This window comes from Thunnus thynnus, chromosome 10 (assembly GCF_963924715.1).
Source record: "Thunnus thynnus chromosome 10, fThuThy2.1, whole genome shotgun sequence".
In the NCBI taxonomy this organism is placed as follows: Eukaryota; Metazoa; Chordata; class Actinopteri; order Scombriformes; family Scombridae; genus Thunnus; species Thunnus thynnus.
In genome coordinates, this window is record NC_089526.1 from 12293623 (window position 1) to 12312519 (window position 18897).

The 18897-nt window shown below is 41.2% G+C and overlaps 1 protein-coding gene across 1 annotated transcript in view; it reads left to right on the forward strand.

The window, feature by feature from the left end:
• bcam (basal cell adhesion molecule (Lutheran blood group)) overlaps window positions 1-18897 on the forward strand; it is a 52472-nt gene that overhangs the window by 22247 nt on the left and 11328 nt on the right. The window contains exons 2-9 of the mRNA XM_067600982.1: window positions 13472-13599; window positions 13758-13974; window positions 15825-15898; window positions 16024-16120; window positions 16331-16513; window positions 17638-17759; window positions 17910-18051; window positions 18542-18657. Of these exons, the coding sequence (XP_067457083.1) occupies window positions 13472-13599; window positions 13758-13974; window positions 15825-15898; window positions 16024-16120; window positions 16331-16513; window positions 17638-17759; window positions 17910-18051; window positions 18542-18657 (1079 nt within the window). The remainder of the gene's footprint in view (window positions 1-13471; window positions 13600-13757; window positions 13975-15824; window positions 15899-16023; window positions 16121-16330; window positions 16514-17637; window positions 17760-17909; window positions 18052-18541; window positions 18658-18897) is intronic.

Here is an 18897-nt window from a genome sequence, read left to right on the forward strand (position 1 = left end):
CATCTGGTAAAGAATGGGACAGTTAGTCTAAACCTTTAAACCTCCTCTCTGTCCCCTCCTGCTCTCCCTGAGAGCTTATTCTGTGTTTTAATAGAGTCAAACTCACAATTCAGTTGTTCTCATTGACATATTTCTCAGTTTATGTTGTCAGACAACTGAATGAGCACAAAATAGTGATTTGATTGTGGTTCATACAGTAAATAATACCTAAAAAGTCATACGTAACTCCTGCATTGCTATACCGAGAGGTCATGCAATCACCATTTTAATGATCACAGTCGTCAAATAAACAAACAAATAAACCCCCAAAAAACAACAAAAAACAAACATTAATACAGCTTTTAACCTGTATTGTGTGAGCAGCTATATTGGCACTAAATATGTGTGATCACAGAGAAGTCTGCTGGCCTCTTGGCTTGCATCATCAGCATTCCAAAAGCTGTGTTTTCCTTGCTCACGCTAAAATGGGAGACATGCATTTTCAGATTTATCCACTTTTAAGAGTCTTTTAAAAGCTTAGTTTTGCTGTGGAAAACATTAGCTCACTGTGGATGGAAAACCAAATGCGGGAGATGAAATGTGTCCAGATAAAGCAGGTTTCAGGTTGAAGTGGTCTTAGGCTAGAATTCACAAACTGACTTCATCTTCGCAAGGCGCAAGATCAGTACAGTAGCATCTTGGTGTTATTTACCCGTAGGCCCTCTGTTCATTCTCATTGTTTATCTCAGCTTGTGGAGTATGTGTGTGTAACCTGTCCACACAGGAACCAGAGCCTTTGTCAGGCCAACAAAACACGTAGGCGCTACAATTCAGCAAGCGATGACTGTTGGGGGGAAAAAGGGTGACAAGAGGGAGGCAGCATGTTTGAGCTGTTGAGATATGAAGGTCAGTCAGGTGTGTTTGTGCGTGTGTTTCACTCTGTAAATACTGTAAATAGGTTACTATAAATAGAACTTGAGACATTCATCCCTAGACTCATCAGTATTAAAATATACATGGCTTGGCAGGACAGCCTGTTTCAGCCTTACAGTGTGTGTGTGTGTGTGTGTGTGAGAGAGAGAGAGAGAGAGAGACAGAGAGAGAGAGAGAGAGAGAGAGTGCATTTGGTTGTAAGGTCCAGGGCAGAAATTTGACACACACAGAGAAACATGTTGGCCTGCTTTCACCTCTTCCTCACCTTACAGCTTATCTCAAATCTTATTTCCCCTCTGGAACAAAAGTGTGTGGGTCTGTTTTTTTATCTTGATCAAACACACTGCAAGCTAGTGTATTCTTGAAGACACACACATATACAAACACTGGATGTAATGGACACACTCCAGTGGGGTTTTTATTACAGTAAATGGGCATGAGAGCTACCTTACGCTGGGTATTTATCCTCACAGTGTGCTAGGAAATGACTTGCAGAATGATTTGATTCAAGAATAGAGGGAGAGGGGAAGCGAGAGAGACAGCAGAGGTGGCAGCACTTTGTCCTAACCCTTTTAGCGAGATTAGTTGTAGTCTTAATGTCTTTCCTTTTATTTATACTCTGCGTCAGCCTTTCTCCTCGCTCTCTCTCTCTCTCTCTCTCTCTCTCTCTCTCCTCTCTCACAATATGTCCTGGCTGTAAAAGAGAGACGTGTCAATAAGGTTTAATTTTGAAATTATGAAACCGGAACAAGACAGACTTTTTTGAGTCAAATATTGAGTCCAATCTAAGTCAAGTGGCAAGTATTTCTGATTTCCAAAGTCATAAAAAATACTACAGTAGATAACTCATGTTTTTGTCCTAGGTACTGTAACCTCTGTTAAATGATATCCATTGACATAACAGCAGTGACCCTGTTCTGCTCCGCTAATCTAAAACAACCTGGAGCCTTTGATAAAAACAGAATGGAAGGGCAGTGAATCCTGAGGACAGTCTTTCTTGTAGACTTTTTTTTTCTTTCTGTATTTCTTTGCACTATTGGTATCCCGACACGGACTATAAGGCGATATACCACAAGGATTTTGAAAAAATCCTTGGCACCTGTGTCCACATACATTCCTTTGATAAACCTGTGTAAATGTTTAGAGCTTTATTCGCTTGTAATGTGGTCAGTTACACCAACAATCACTAACATGTTGCCTTACCAACAAATAATGTGGTCTAACAATAAACGCTGTTAGTAGCATTATAAAAAAATGTAGGATCCAGTGTGTTTGGTGCTTAAACCATGCTAGGAAGTCAGAATATCTCAGAAACTCTTAATTTAATTTCTCTTCTCGATCTCTTATGAGTCACCCAACTTTATGGAAATGCAATACTAAATCACCGGGAGTGCTGCTTTAAGAACATTCAGCGCATCAGTGAGATACATCGCTCCCCTTTTGTCAAAATCTAGTCAGTCATGTAAAACCATTTACATGAACACAGTGTTTGGAATATTTGTGCCTTAGTTGTCAATCCCTTGTCATCCATCCATCCATTATCTTTCCAGGGCAGCCCCTTCCCTTATGGGTCCTAAGAGGAATTTATAATATTTATAGCCTCTCTCATCATGAATGCACCTCATTAGGATACCCCATTATCGATGCCAGCGACATTAGCGGCGACATATGCAAGCAGATTGCTTCTGCCAAACACTGCATATCATTCTGGCCCATTAAAGCAAGTCATTTACCTTGATAAATAGGTAGAGGCAGGGGGGAATGGAAAAGATGCACAAGGGACCCTCTTCTTCCCTCACTTCATCTCACTTCTTCTCCTTTGCTCTAATTTTAACTCCTCCATGTATGAGGCTTTCTGTGCACACTTTCCTTTCTCTAGATTTATGCTCATGCCTGCATTTGCATCAGTCTTCTCCTCTTTTCAACCCTCTAGCCTTCTGAACTTCTAGACCAAACTTTGCATCGCACTTCCTAACATCATCCAAGTCAAACCCTTGTTCTTCTCCCCTTTTCTGCCTATCCCTCCATTCCTGCCTGCTCTCTCCTCCTGTATCTAAATTTTATTTTTTGCCAGGGGCTGTGTTTCAAGGAAAGAGGGAATAGCGAGAAAGACTGGGAGAGAGGGGGAAGAAAAGGACAGGGTGTGTTAATTGGAGTGCCTGAGGCGAGAGAAATGGAAGGAAGAGGGAGAAGAGGAAAGGAGGCCTGTATTCGGGGGCCCCGAAACATTAAATATTAACACCTTTTCTCATCTCTGCCCCTTCAGTGACATCCACTGATTGGGTTTTCTCTCAGTCGATCAGGACACACAGACTCTCTCTCCTCTCTCTCCCTTTCACTAAATTGAGACCCCTGAAAATGAAAGGCAGCCAGGAGGAGACATAGTGCGGTAATTGGTGGGACCTCTCTGTTTTGTGCCCTTTGATTTGAAAAGTAATGAAATTCTACTTGATATTTCTATCCTGTCTTGCATGTCATTCACTGCTCAGGCCTTTTTTTTTTTTTTTTTTGGTACCACCATGGTATTAAGATCCAAATGTGAGCTCTAATAGGAGCAAGACACTGGCTATTGTCATGCTAACTCATTTTTAATGGAGTCACATATAATGGTACCAGACTGTGTCAGCTAAAAGATATTAGCTTTATAAATGGTCCAGATATTCTGTGTGAGAGATGAGTTCAATTTTACTCAGTTAACTCTAATGGGGAAGGACACTCACTGAATCCTTTGGTTTATCAGTGAGACAATATATCAAAGCTACTTTTTGCAGAAGCACTTGCACAGCAATAAAACAAAAAAAGTCACAAGACTCATGTATTCATGGCTCTATTTATAATCTCTTTATAAGATGTCTTGGCTTTATTTTTTCAACCATCACATTCTGCAGAATGGAGCGGAAGACTGCAACGTCAGCGATGTGAATTCATATTCTGCTTGTGCGCTCGTCTCTTGTTTTTCTTTTCCTTTTTTCTTGTCCTTGTTCCTATCATCTATTCCTGTCCTCATTTTCTTCTCCTGACTCACCAGCTGATGTTCGAAGAGGGCAAACACACCAACTCTCATCGAAGCACCCACACTCCACGCTCAAACACACAAACACACTTATTGACCACGCAGCTCTAAACTCTCATGTTTGAATGGGGTTGACTTCTCACCCCGTTGCCAGGACAACAGGACCGGAGAGGGGGAATCTCCCGCTAGACAAAAGAGTTTGTGAGAGACCGACCTTGTAGCCCACTTCACACTGTTTGTCTTGAGCCCTTAAACTGCTGTGAGATGACACAAAACACACACACACACACACGCACACACACCAGTAAAGCTGTGATTTATCTGTCGCAACTGCACACACTGTGATGTTACCTCTCTGCCCTCCACTCTGTCTGTCTGGCACAACAGACACTGTCATACACAAAGAAATGCACACACGCAGCTTGGCGGGCAGACATCATTTGCCGAGTCATTGAACTCCTATGACTTGGGGTTCTGCCTTTTATTGCATTGAGTAGGATACACAGATGCTAATATTGTTGGGTTTATGGCTGTGGAGAAGACAGATGCGTACCCGGGCTAATTGCTAATAGCCTTATGTTTGACTCAGCTGCATTACGTCAATGTCGAGTCCCTGTGAACATCAAATCTCTTCTAAACTAATGTTCTTGTCTCCTTCCAATCAGTCAACTTCAGTCAAGTCGTGCTTTACATACTGTATCAGACACAAAAGAAGAAACAGAATGCAAGGAAGAAGGTTGATATAAAAGCCATAAAAAACATAAAACTGCAGCCTGACGGAGGTGACAAATGGAACTAATATAAAAACTCTAAAGGTCAGAAACAGAACAATAAATGTTACAAGATTCTTATCTACCAAATAATAACAGTTTTTTCCCCTTACAGTCTCTCCTTTGCCCCATCTCCTCTCTTCCCTCTTTTCTCTTCCCACACAGTAGCTGGTAGGTGGTTTTAGTGCTGATAAATAGGCAAAGTGGTAAAACACATTCTCCTCTGCTAGACTCAGATGACCTCTACAACCAGCTGCAACCTGAGTGTGTGTGTGTGTGTGTGTGTGTGTGTTGCCGCAGGGTCCCAGGTGTGGATTTTACTACAACTCAGGTGGTACCTCAGTACAAGCCCAGACAGAAAGACAGACAGGCCCATCCATATCCTGTAATTGCAGTACAAAGGCTCAGCATGTGGCATCTGCACATCCGGGATCAGTCTATCTCACCTTTAATCAAGACCCCCCCGCCTGCCAAACTCATACAGATATCACACGTAACCCTCATAAAACACACAGCAAATCTCTTAAAAACAGGGGCACCAAGCCTTGAAAGATTTTATTGCATTCGACTCCAATTAGAGGCCCAGATACCATCTTTGAAGCACAACAGACCCCTGCTATCGACTTGGAGTTATGGCTGAAGCTTTTGACTGGCCTGTGAACGGTCAGAGTAGATTTATGAGACTGAGTCTGATACCCTGATTGCTGTAATTGGTTCTTTAGAGGGCTGCTGTTCATGTGTTACTGGGCAAAAAAAAGAACCTCTAAAAAGTTTTTTTCTGTGGATTCTTGTGACGTTAATAACAGTTAAACACTGGTTGTTTGACTGATGCATTAATATCTGTGCACACAAGCACCACATGCACTGTACAAGATCACAATTTCAGTGCAACAGGATAGTGAATATTCTGCGCAACTGTTAGTGATGTTGCAGTGGCACATGATGTTGTGAGACTGGGGCGTGGGTAGTGAGATTTAGGGTGTTGGCCTTTGCAATGTTAGGGATGTGGTTATGTTTCAGTATTAAAGGTGTGTTCAGAAATCAAGCGCAAGTTGAAAAAAAGCAGTATTTAGGTTGTTTTTTTTGCATATAATATCCCGCTGTCCCTCTACACTTGCATTGTCTTTCTTTCCTGAATTTCTTTCTGTTATCCTCCCCAATTAATACGGTATTTTAATTATCATCAGAGGAAGCACAAGTCAGTGGTTCCGCCTCAAAAGTCAACACTTAGCAGGACACCAAAGACACCAGTCATGTCAACTATGCATGGCTCTACAGTAGTATGGAGACACTTGCCATTAGACGTATCCAGGCAGACAGACAGTGAGTGTATACTGTTTCTATTTCTGTCTGGTTTTCACAGCATGTATATGTTTTTTATTTTTTGTCTCCCTGGTTGCCAAATAGTTTTACTTCTACAAACTGCTTGATTCTGCAAGTTCTTGCCAATTGGGAAACTTCCTCTCTCTCTCTCTCTGTATTCGTCACCCTCTCAGTAGTGTTTCACTGGGCCTGTCTTTCACACTTGCCCTCTCTATGTGGCATTCATTGTTGGTGAGCGTGTGTGTGTGTGTGTGTGTTAGTGTGTGAGTGCGTGTGTTTTGCAGCAGCTGCTGGTCCTGCGCTGCACCTGTTCTTGTCTCATCAGTCAGGCGTTGACGGACTCCAGGCCTTACATGGACCCACCCTGACACTGGCAGTCTGACCCAGCCTGCTCCCCACCACACACACACACACACACAGATACACAGGCACACACACATATATCATACAGTATATATATATATATAACCTCAGGTCACTATTCAACTCAAACTGTTAGCTATTTAAACTATGTAAGGGATTTTTTTTTTCATTTTTTCTCCTGTTTCAACAGAACTGCACTGTAATATTTACAAATCTGAACAACATGAGGTAGTTTTAACCACATTAGCAGAGTAAACACTTAACTGTAAGCACCTACTGACGAGGCTTTTTTTCTGTTTAGTTTTTTGCCTCATAGCAGGTCCTCTTGGGTAAATTTGTGAGATGGATGGAGTTTGTCTTGCAAAATGAAACTCACTGAGCAAACTAAATTTCCTGAGTAATGCAAAACTCTTCCCATCTAGCACGGCAGGCAGACTAATGTGAGCGTTGAGCGAATGTGAAATGCCCATAAACACAAAGTTTGAATCAGATCCAATCTGGAACATTAACGTGCTATTATCAGTGCGAGGGAGCTGAGGGCATGCTGCCACACCCTGCTGCCTCATAAACAGACCCTCTGGCCCATGATGATGATGATGATGATGATGATGATGATGATGATGACGACTCCTATGAGTTGGTCACATTGTGTCTGTGGTGACAGAAGCCATCACCACATTTTGTGTGTCATGTTGAGCAGCGGTCCTGCCACAGACGTCTCTGATGTAGGAATGAATTTAAGTCTCAGTTGAAAGACTTGATGAATGTGTTGCGCATTATGAGGCTCTGTTGTGTTTTTATGTACCCTAGAGTAACTATGCTTACATTCTTTCGCTTTGTGATAGGGAGCAAGAATCATGGCGAGCAGAATGTTCTGTGGAGATGCTGGTTCACAAAATATGTCTAGTTTTGAAAATTTTCTTTTTTTTTTTTAACTTGCTTCCTGTTGTTTTTAATGTTAGTAATCTCCACTGGGATTGGAAACTTGCAGCAGTAAACACAAGTAACCCAAGCTGACCAATCACAGTTTTTTGTTGTCTCCACGTGGTATATTTATAGACACTGAGAAGTAGTAGGTTTTTTGAGGAGGTGCATAGGCGTAACTGCAGAGCCTATCATCAGTAGCTACACTGTTAATTCTTAACAAATACATATAAATTGAGATATCAGCAGTGTTGATTAAAACAGAAAGGGCAACTTGAAGAAGACTGAGAAGTAATTCCAAATATATTGGCAAAGGTGCTGATCAGTGGAAAGTGATGAATAAAAAAGTGAAAATAAATGTCACATCATGACCTTGTGCAGTAGGTGACTCAGTCCACGTGACATTGAGGCTTTGTCTTCTACAGCAGGACACTGTTTGCTTTGCCAACAGCCAAACACACTAATCCTGTTAGTGGCCAGGATGTTTTGGACCACACACACATTATAACACACACACACCCAAATACACACACATGCACCAACACAGGTACATGCACTTACTGACATTCCTCATCCATCAGTTCCCACGTTCCCCTCTTTTCCTTTACAGCTTCATACTCACCGCATAGATCAAATCTGCTGTACACTCCTCGTCACAGCGTTGGCACTGGTGCACATCTTTATGCTCTGTCTCTGTGACACATGTTGACTGAAATCTAACACACTTCTCATACAACCCCTAGCACCACCATCCAGGTGTATACAGTAGATTTAAATAAAGCTGCGTTACCCGGAATATCCATCACTCCACAGTTGGGTGCTGTTTGGGTTAGCGAGGAGACAAGCAAGTACTATCAATGAAAGGAGGTTCATGGTGGCTTCATAAAGAAGCTTTAATTGACAAATATGGGTGACACTTATGTAGGTGAGGCTGGGTTTACACACATACACAACAGCTTTTTATTCCCTTTCTTTCTCTCACTCTACCTTTTCTTATTTTTTTCTTTGTGCCTTTCTTTTCCTATCTTGCATTGTAATTCTTTCTCCTGTTTCTCTTCCTTTCTTTCAAACACACACACATGCGCAGACACACGAGCGAGTTTGTGCACTGGGTATTAAAAAATGCTCTTTGAGAATAGGGGATAAAAAGAGGAGAGTCGGAGAGAGAAAGAGGCTCCTGGTTTGATGTCCAGAATACGACAGTAGGTGAGGGGAGAACAAGAGAGGAAAAGAGGACAGGAGAGAGGATCCAGCTGGTTCTTTTCATAATGAGGGGGCACCCGCTTGTGTATGTGTGTATGTGTGTGTGTGTGTGTGTGTGTGTGTGTGTGTGTGTGAGAGAGAGAGAGAGAAAGAGTGAAAGGGAAATGAAAAAGGCAGAGAGAAGAGTAAATGAAAAAGGCGCAAGGAGACAGACACAGAGAGAGTATTGAAGATGGTTTCACATTAACTTTTCAGTAGATGTGGGACTGACACAACTCTCTGGGTCTCCTCCACTCTGCCATGCTGCTTTTGACTGCAGACTTCGATCTTTTTTTTTTTTTTTTTTTTTTTTTACACACACTGTACTTAACCATAGCTTTTTGGGGTGGTTCATTTGCTCATAAATATCACATGCATAATAGATATACTGGAAGAGTGTATGTGTGTGTGTGCGTGCGTGCGAGTGCATACAGGTCACAGCCTGACCGTCTCGTTCCCATCTGTCTTTCTACCCAGTCACACACCCCATCACACACCACCTCACACACACTTTCTCTCTCTTTGGCTAAATCCGATTATCTGGCCTGCGTCAGCTAACGAGACCCCCATGCAGCTAGTCGCCCACTCCAACACCCCCCGCCCCCCTCTCTCTTTTTCTTTCTTTCTCTCTCTCACTCACTCAAACACGCACACACACACACATACACACACACATACACATACACAGTGACAGCCAACAGCCTGTGTCTCTAAATACACAAGCGCTGCTCCAGGCTCAGACTGGACAGAGGACTCCCTAATTATGCTTTAATTGCCCTGCTCTGTCTGTCCAGCTGCCTCATGTGTGAAACACAGAACAGCGGCCTGATTGATCACTTTGGACCAAAAACATATTGTGGATGACACCAATAGATGTGTGTGAGAGAGAGAAAAGAGTGGGAGTGAGACAAAAAATAAATAAAAATCAGAGATAGAGAGGGACTCTGTTGACATACTTTACATTTACAGCCTGTAACATTGCTTAACCAGCCTCTCATTAGCCACCCAGCTACTGGGTCTGTCATACGGTCAGATACCATTTAACTGATAAGAACACAGACACCAAAACATCCAAACATCCTCAGATCATCATCCTGTGCTTTAGACAGTCTTGACTGATAGTATGTGACTATTATTATCTCATAAAAGATAAAATAGAAACTTGTAGCAGCATTAAAAGCTAGGGTTCAGCAATTGTTATTATTTTCCATTATGTCTGGCAAATTTCTGAAAAACGTGCACAAAATAAGACACAAGAATAACTCATAGCTGCGTCTGTGGAAAGTGAATGTCATCAGTATTGTGTCACTTGCACAACTAAGAATCAGTAGACAACAGATGAAATCACGATTACACATTTGAAACACAATCAGCTGCGCTAAGCTAATATTTCTTTTGTTAGTCATCTTTTGAAATATAAAAATCTGCAGGCCTTGGAATAAAAAGCAAAAAACTTTGTTATTCAACATTTTGTCTTTTATTTTCATATTGTTTGTTACCTAGTTTTGTCTTTTTATTAGATTTTTTTTCATACGCCATTGATACCATGTTATTCATTCATTTTGCTAAGTAACAGAATATTCCTCTAATGTTATAGATACAGTAATTTACCAGAGAGTATGAAAAGGTGCAGACACTAGCCACCTCTCCCCTTATCGATTGTTTTTTTTTCTTATACTTGCATTATGTTTACATAAATATGTAGCCATTCACAGGTTTGCGCAGACAGTAAAAACCTACAGACTCAGATGCTGACATTGCTATGGTAACCAGTAATGTTGGAGTAACTTCTCCAGTGTGCTCAAATGAATTTCTCACAGAGTTTAAAAGCTTACCTTGGAGTTAACGTGTGTTTTTCAAAAACCAAATTAGTTGAGTAACCGAGTTAAGACTCTGGCTCTCTATGCATGTGCCAGTAAGTCACTTGATTTAATGTGGTATGTGTAAGAGTGTGTATTTTTCCCATGCACCACTTAACAGGACTCTTAAATCCTGAGTGCTGCCTAAAAGCACAGCTCATCGTTTACTCACACATTCTTGGACATTTGCTTGTCTGGCTTGCTGTTTGTGTTGGCGCAGAAACAGAGGAGGATTTTCGTTCAGGCTACATCCCTCTTACAAATTTAGAACATGAGACTCGGTTTGTAAAACTAATGTTGGTTCACTTGAGAGCTACTGAACAAAATATTCAGAGAGTGAGAGGAAGGGATGTTGCATAGGGATGAAGTGAGCAAGAAAAAAAGGACATGACGAAAAGAAAAAGCGGCATAAAAAAGAGCCATGGGAAGTGAAAAAGTAAAGTAAGAGGAAGTGAAAGAATACAGCGGGGGAAAGAGACATGAGATCTTTTCATCAAATGTCAACGCTTGAATGAACTTTGACCCTGTGTGCTTCCTGGGTCGTGGTGAATCATAACGTCTGACTCTGCCTGTTGGAATGTCACACATACAAGCTCTTTTTTCCGATATACATGCACGCACACATCGATGAGCGACCTCAGTGTGTATTTTTGACAGCTCTCCCTATTATTTCCTCTATAAGTGCCTTCTGCCTTCTTATTTTCACCTTCCTTCCTTCCTTCCTTCCTTCTTTCCCTCCTTTTCATCCTCGCAGTGGAGCGATAACAAGGAGGCCATGCCTCAGCTCCTCTCATCTCATCTTTAAGACATTTTGAGCAAACACTCTTTCATCATCCCCTGTCTGCATTTCTCTGCCCTGTTATTAAAACTAGCCTGTCAAACAACTATGATTCCCAGAAGTCCATCCTCCCCACTCTCACAACAAAATAAATTATTCAAGTGTAGATTTTGTAGTCCAGTAATGGATGATATCATTCATTTATGTTATTATACAGAATACAGGGCTGTGTTGTTCATTAGTAACATGTATGTTCAGAATGTGAATATTAAGTTGAGTCTAGATTTCTTGCTTTTAATGATACTCAACTCTGTGTTTAGGTTTTTGGGGAATGTTGTTGAGTGGTTGTTTACTGTAGCAATTCACTGATGCATATATTATTTACAATGCATACACATTTTTCTATTTGTAGTTTTTATATGAAAGTATTTTATCATACAGTAAATATGGCTCCATTCCCATAATCAGCTAAGTATGCTTGGCAAGCACTATCTTTCATGTAGGCACATGCATACTAAATTGCATGATTACTAATTTACTAATTTACTATGAAATATGCAGTCCATATGTTGATTACTTACTTTATTTATTTGATAGTCAAAGATTGGAAAATGCATTTGGCAGTTTAACCCCAGCTCCTTAAAACAACATTGTCCTTTTCTTTGCAGTTGTCATGTCTTTCTACACACTCACAACACACACTCCCTCTCCTATACGATTTATGATGATTTATGACACTGTATGCACTGCACTGCAGTTCATTAGCAGAAATGGAGCTCCATCACTTCATCCAATTCTCCATCCTTTCCCTCCATCTCTGTAATGCAATCTGCTTGTGACATAGTTTCTCTATTGTTAGATGTAGAGAGAGCTATGGTGTTCCCTATCCCCACAGGAACCAGTTCAGGTCCAGCCCATGCCCTAGCTGGGTACTCTCCCATTGAGATCTGGGACACTGTGCGCATCCTAATGTTTCTACTGAATGGAGAACACTGACAGCGCCGGTCACAAGGACCTTCCAGCTCCCCTCGGTGTCCCTTAACAGATTTTAACACTTTTCATTCACCTTTAAGGGAAAACTCTAGTGGACTTAAGAGGTGGCTTTGAAAAGTTGGTAGCTTGCTCCTTTGTGGAGAATGGTTGAATGTAGTTTGTTTGGATTAAAGAAGCTACAAAATACTCTAACAGACACCCAGAGTCATGACAGAAAAAATATCAAAATATATACACATAAACCTCCAAAACAAACCTTTTGCTAACAAATCACTAACTTAACTGCTGATTTATAATTCTGAACAGAAATTTGAAGATATGCATCTAATCCCATATATTTTTGGTGGAGTATTCCTTTAATATGTCGGGACTCCACCTGTTTTTCGGCTCTGAAAAAAAGAATTCTTTGCTGTAGAGAATTTGCGGTATTCTGTGTCAAGGGTGAGATACAGTATAAGCCTGTGTGTATGTATACATGTGTGGTCCATGCGATTACCCTCTGGCATCACTCCGGTGTCAGTTGTCATCTCTGGAACTTTACAACTGTGCATCCGTTTGCTGTATTGTGTGGGTGTACATTGCATGCATGAATGTGTGTCTGTGTACACTACATGTGTTTCCAGTGAGGGAGGCGCTGTCCTTAAAAACGTGGGGTAATCACAAACCAAGGCCTCTCGTTGCCACTTGTGTATGTGATGTGTGTGTGTGAGGAGTGATGAGTGCGAACAGCTCAAGGCATTGCAGGAAAAGGCGTGCTCCAGTGCTGATAAAGTCCCACATGGATGCCATAAGACTGTCCCTGGTTCTCATAACGCGGTGTTTGAAGTTCTGAGGGTATTAAACAAACCCACAGGCTTTCAATCTAATACCAAAGAGACAAGTTGTAGTTTTATTATTTGTCTTTCCTTCTGTCTTCGCGGTCTCCTCATTTCCTCCTGTCCTTCTTTGAGAGGCAAAGTACAGTATTTAACTTTAGAAAATCCAGTGTTGAACATCACCATTACTATCATGCAATACCAGCCTTTCACGTCATAATGCAGTGTTGTCAATTAGACCATTAGATCTTACTTTAAGTTGTACATATTTACTTTAGTTGTCTAACTTGCGCAGGTAGCCACTACATATATAAGACATGTCCAACTATTTAATATTATGTTTTTGAGTTATTTTTATTTCTAGCAGTTTTTCCTCATGATACACACGGGTACACACAAGTCTTTTAAATTGCTTCCTATTGCTTGTGTCTTTAATTACATTCTTCTTTCTAACGTTGTTTGTGTGTTTTTCTCTACAGTATGCAGTGGGGCTGTGACTGTGAATGTGAACCCTAAAGTGGAGGTGTTGAAAGATGGCACTGCCAAACTGCCCTGCACATATACTGTCTCGCCGCCATCAAGCAACACTATTGTTGAGTGGTACATTGTAAGTAATATCCAGATATTGATATTCTTTCATATTCAAATATGGCACTGTCAAAATTTTTATTTTTAGATTTGATTTGAGATCGTGGCTTCTTCGATTATTCCTCATGTTTCTCTTGCCCTCTTCCCTTATCTTCTTTTTTCCATCTGTCCATGCAGGAGGAGCAGGGAACCAGGAGGCGTGTGGCTTTCCGCTCCGAGGGTGGCGAGGGAAAAAGCGATGAGGGCACCCTTCTGTCTGGCCGGGTCACCTTTGGAGAGGACTTCACCTTGACCATCACCTCTGTTCAACCCTCCGATGAGCTCGTCTTCTTCTGCCAGGTCACTGCTGGCCCCGCTGGTGTCAAAGATGCTGCCACTATGCTCAAAGTCTTCTGTGAGTCAGCCAGTGGCCTTTGGCCTTTTATAGGACCTCAACATGACCTTTTTAAAGCAACCACTCTGCCCTCTCACCCCCTACTCACTTTCCCAGTTGTTGATGTCTGGAATTTATGACTTGGTTTGTTGCTATCAGTGCTGCTAAAGGTTTGCGGCATTAATGAGATCTGCATGTGTGTTCACGCATACTACTTTCATTTAGAAGAGGCTTAATTGCACTTAATGCATGTAATGCATTTTGCTGATTGCATTTTGCACAAAACACTATGCAAAACCTTATTTTATAAAAATATAGTATCATGAGGTTTTATCTGTCACAATTGTCTACATTTGTCAAGAATAGAGCAGACTTCTGCTAATATTTTTTCATCATGTGCAGGACTTGGGAGCTTTTTTCAATGCCTGGGGTTACTAGTTTCCTTTGATTCCCCAGAGGTCAATTAACCACAATCTAATCACTCTTGACACAATTGATGAATAGTTCAATCACACCTGTCATGTCTCATATATCTCATCTTAATAACGGTCCGAATTTATCACCAAGGCGCCGAGGGCTGACCAGGGTACAGGCCGCTGTGTCCTTGCCCCTCCCACAGCAACCCCTGAGCAGACATCAATCATACTTTTAACGTTTAGTGGCCTCACCGAAATGAATAGGATTCATTTGCATTTTGGATTGTGCGGATCAATCACTCTTAATAGGGAGAATTTAAAGTTGGGAGAATAGTCACACAGAACTTTCTTTACTTAAGATGAAGTTATCCATTAACATTTATGTTCTCTGATGCACCGAGGTTTAAAGCAGTCTCATAAAATAAGCTATTAATCGTGAATGGGCTAGGCTGTTGTGAAGAGCACAGTGTTTCACAATGCCTCAATGAAGTGCTATTTGACAATGGTCTTTTTAAATGCACTTAGTGCTCACAGCCATAAGAAAACACCCTGTCTCACAAATCAGCAATTATTCTTCGTCCATGTTTGACCACTTGACTCAATGGGGGATGAGTTATATTGTGTCTGTCCTGCCTTAACTTAATAGGAGTGAGTTATGAGGTCTCCCGAGGGTTGAGCTGTACCAGTGATAGCCTGGTTTCTCTCTCTAGTGAGGCCTATAGTAGAAAGTAAACCGTGTGTCTGCTAAGCAAAACACGCTATAACAGAGTGAAAACAATCCTGCCACCATTTCTCTGTATTTTTTTCTGCTGTCTTACATCTAATAATAGGCAGTAAAGGAGAGTTCAGAGGGAAAGAAACCTACTTATGACTTATGAACAATTTCTCAAACTGTGCTTACATAAAGTATGGCCACCTGCATTACACAGTATGTGGAAAGGGAATGCCTATAAAAAAAAAAAACGTGCTTCAGCAGTTTTGTGAGCAGCGTAACAAAAACTACTGAAAACTAAAGTCAAACAACTGGGTGAGCGAGATGGTGAGAGAAATACCCATTTACTGTTTATTTTCATAAGCAGTCGGCAGCTGCAGGGACTGATAGCATGACCTTGCATGTGAACAGGTGGAGCTGGGGAATAAAGCAGAGAAACAAGAGGGAACACTCACACCCGTGGTTGTGTGTGTTAGCCAGAGAGAGGCGGAGTGTGGAGATTTTTTTTTTGTGATTTGACCCTTATCAGCTCATGTGAACCAGGCCTCAGTGGAATCATGCGAAGCAGGATATTTACTGCTCAACTTAATTAACAAGGTCAGCAGGCATGTGGGTGGGACTGCTTATATGGTAGTGGAGTTTGTGTGTGTTTGTATCTCAGGGTTAAAGTTAAAGGTTTTCCTTCCAGTGAATCATAATGATTTAATAATGTATCCTCCCCCTCCCATATTTTTCTGTCTCAGTTGCTCCGGAGAAGCCAGAACTCAAAAAGCCATCAAGCCAGGCTATTTCTGTGGGAGAGACTTCCAGCTCTGAGGTGTGTGTGCAGTTTTCTACGTGTGTGTGTGTGTGTGTATCCTGTGTGCGAGTGCATTTTTCCTAACACTGCATTTCATGACACTTATCCTTCCTTTTGTGCATGTATTTGAACATGTGTATCAGATCGGCAGCTGTGTGACAATGAACGGGCATCCTCAACCAAGAATAATCTGGTTCAAAGATGACCAGCCCCTACCCGAGGTCAAGGACAGGAAAGAGAGTAGGTGTCCTCTGATTGTTAGAATGAAGAGAAAGTATAAACAATGTCCTGATTGAAAACATAGTCTTATTTAACATACCGTATAAAGCAGAGGATAATCTGCACACTCTCTGCAGTCATTCCATTAATTGATCTGGTTAGTAAATCAATCGAATGCACTCAGCTTAACAAATGTCTCTCCTTCCTTCTTCCGTCCCTCCTCTCTGTCAGAGACCTACATGATTCCCTCGGTAGTGAAGGAGGCCTCAGGTCTCTACACCATCAAGAGCACCCTGTACATGCAGCCCACCAAAGCAGACAAGGACTCTGTCTTCCAGTGCACCGTGGAGTACAGCATGCCAGAAGGCCAGATTAAACAGAAGAAGTCTGACAGCACCACCATCAACCTCAACTGTGAGTGAACTGTGAGGGAAGGGGGTGGGGTGACTCTATCCAATTACCTTATTAACGAAGGTCTTCAACCAGTTGTCCTTCAGTTCCCCTTAGATGTTCTGGAGGAATTGCTGGAGGTACATTTGAATTAGTAATAGTATTTTGAATGAAACATTTTAATCATATGTCAGTTTTCTCAATATCGCATTAAAATGGCAGCGATTACACTTTATGATTTCTGAACTTTGCTTTAGCTCTGCAAGCTAACTGCTTCATTATCAGAGAATAGTTTCTTATCAGACCAGTGTGCCAAACCCCTGCTGCACTAAGTGAAAATGATCAAGACCGGACAAATGTAGGATTGAAGAAAAAAAGGAGTCAAGATTTATGCCATTGTGTGTTAGTTGTTCTGTTTTTTTACTTTACTGGTCAATGAGCTGTGATCATACAAGAATGTAAAACACATATACCAGTTGTATAACATGACATGTTATTTAATGTAGGGCTGCAACTATAATTGTTTTCATTGTCAATTAATCTGCCGATTATTTTCTCAATTAATTGTTTCATCTATAAATTGTCAGACAATAGTGAACAAATCCTTATTATAATTCCCCCCGACCCATGGTGCCATCTTCCTTTGTCTTGTTTTGTGACCCACAGTCATAAATACAAAGACATTCAGTTTACCATCGTGTATGACAAAGAAAAGAATCAAATCCTCACATTTGAGAAACCAGAAGTAGCAAATGCTTAAAAATTGAGTAAAATAGCAAATAGTTGCAGCTCAAATTTAATGCCACGAGTATGTGGTGTGGCTTCTCAGTTTTGACATTTGTTCCACAAATAGTTTGAAGATCTCTTTGTTTTTAAAATCTATTTATTTATTTATGTACAAAGCATTGTCAACAAACAGCTCATAGTGTTATGTCTTCACTTCCTGGGCCCATTTTAAAATCTGTAGGCACAAACACCATGTAATGTAATTTTCAGCTAAAGAGATATGATGAGGAAAGGAAAGAGGAGGCACTGGGAAAGTAAAACATCCTCTCTGGAATGCATTGCAATGATATACCATATAACAGTGTAAATGTATCCAAAAGGAGGAATTTTCACCTGTTCCATGTCTGTTCTTGTCCATCTAGATCCTTCAGAGACCGCAACATTTACCCTGCTCAACACTGATCCAGTCAAAGAGGGCGATGTTGTCACTATGAAGTGTGAAACTGATGGAAACCCTCAGCCTGAGTTTGACTTCACGAAAGATGTGCGTTTGAATTTCACGTGCATGTTTGTTTGAGAGAGAATTGTTATTCTTTTACTCTATGTACCCCACTTCTTTAAAAAAAAAAAAGTTACTCTCACTAAATCTTGATTCTCTCTCTCTCTCTGCCCATACCTCTTCTTCCACCTCCAGGGCAAACTCCTCAGTGGTCAGGGTGGTCTCCTGACGCTGAAATCTATCAAACGCACAGATGCTGGCGTGTACATGTGCAACGCTCTAGATTTCGATAACATCGATGCTGATCTGAGTGGAAAGATCAACCTGAGTGTCCACTGTGAGTAACCCAAAGACACACTCACAGGAACAATTTATCTTCTGTTTGTGTAGTTTCGCCCTTGCAGTAAGCCATTCTTTTCATCAGTAAATCATAGAATTAAAAGGGTTAGAAAGGAATGAGCTTTAATGGAATCCTTTCAGCCGGGCGATACCCAATTCAATTTTTCACAGTTCATCTGTTACTTTAATGTTATCCTAACCACACTCCTTAATTTGATCTTATCACACACATTAAGTGGAGATAGCCTAGAAATAGCATGGAATACATTTAACTTGGGCTTCGAAATGGGCTTAACTTCAGAGTAAGTGCATTAGCTTTGTACTTAAAAAAAATTAAATATTCTGCCTAGTACGGCCGCCTTAAGAGCCTTATTACATGGTTGTTTAAGCGATCAGGAACTGTTTGATTTTAAGTGGCACTTCTTTAGGTTTCGTGTGTCGTCCTCTCCTCTGAATTGCCTTCTCTTCTTCGCCTCTCTCTCTGTCAGACATTGACCCAGTGAGCGTGACCCCGATCAAACCTCAAGTTGTCATGCTTGGAGACAAGGTGGAGTGGCAGTGTAAGACCAAGGCGTCTGCTCAGCATACAGTTCACTGGAAAAAGGTGTGCTCCATCACTCTCTCAACTTGCCTTCCATTCTCCTTGCATGTTAATGGAAAATGGATGTCTGTCTTTGGTCTTTTACTCATCTGTCCACAGAATTCTTTCAGAGCATTCCTAGATAAGAGTAAGTAAGAGTAAGTTTGTAAAAATACAAACCTGACATTATTATGTATTAACAACACTGGCTAGGGGATTTTGAACTTTACTCCAAGAATTCAGTCTCGCCTGGGTCTCCATATT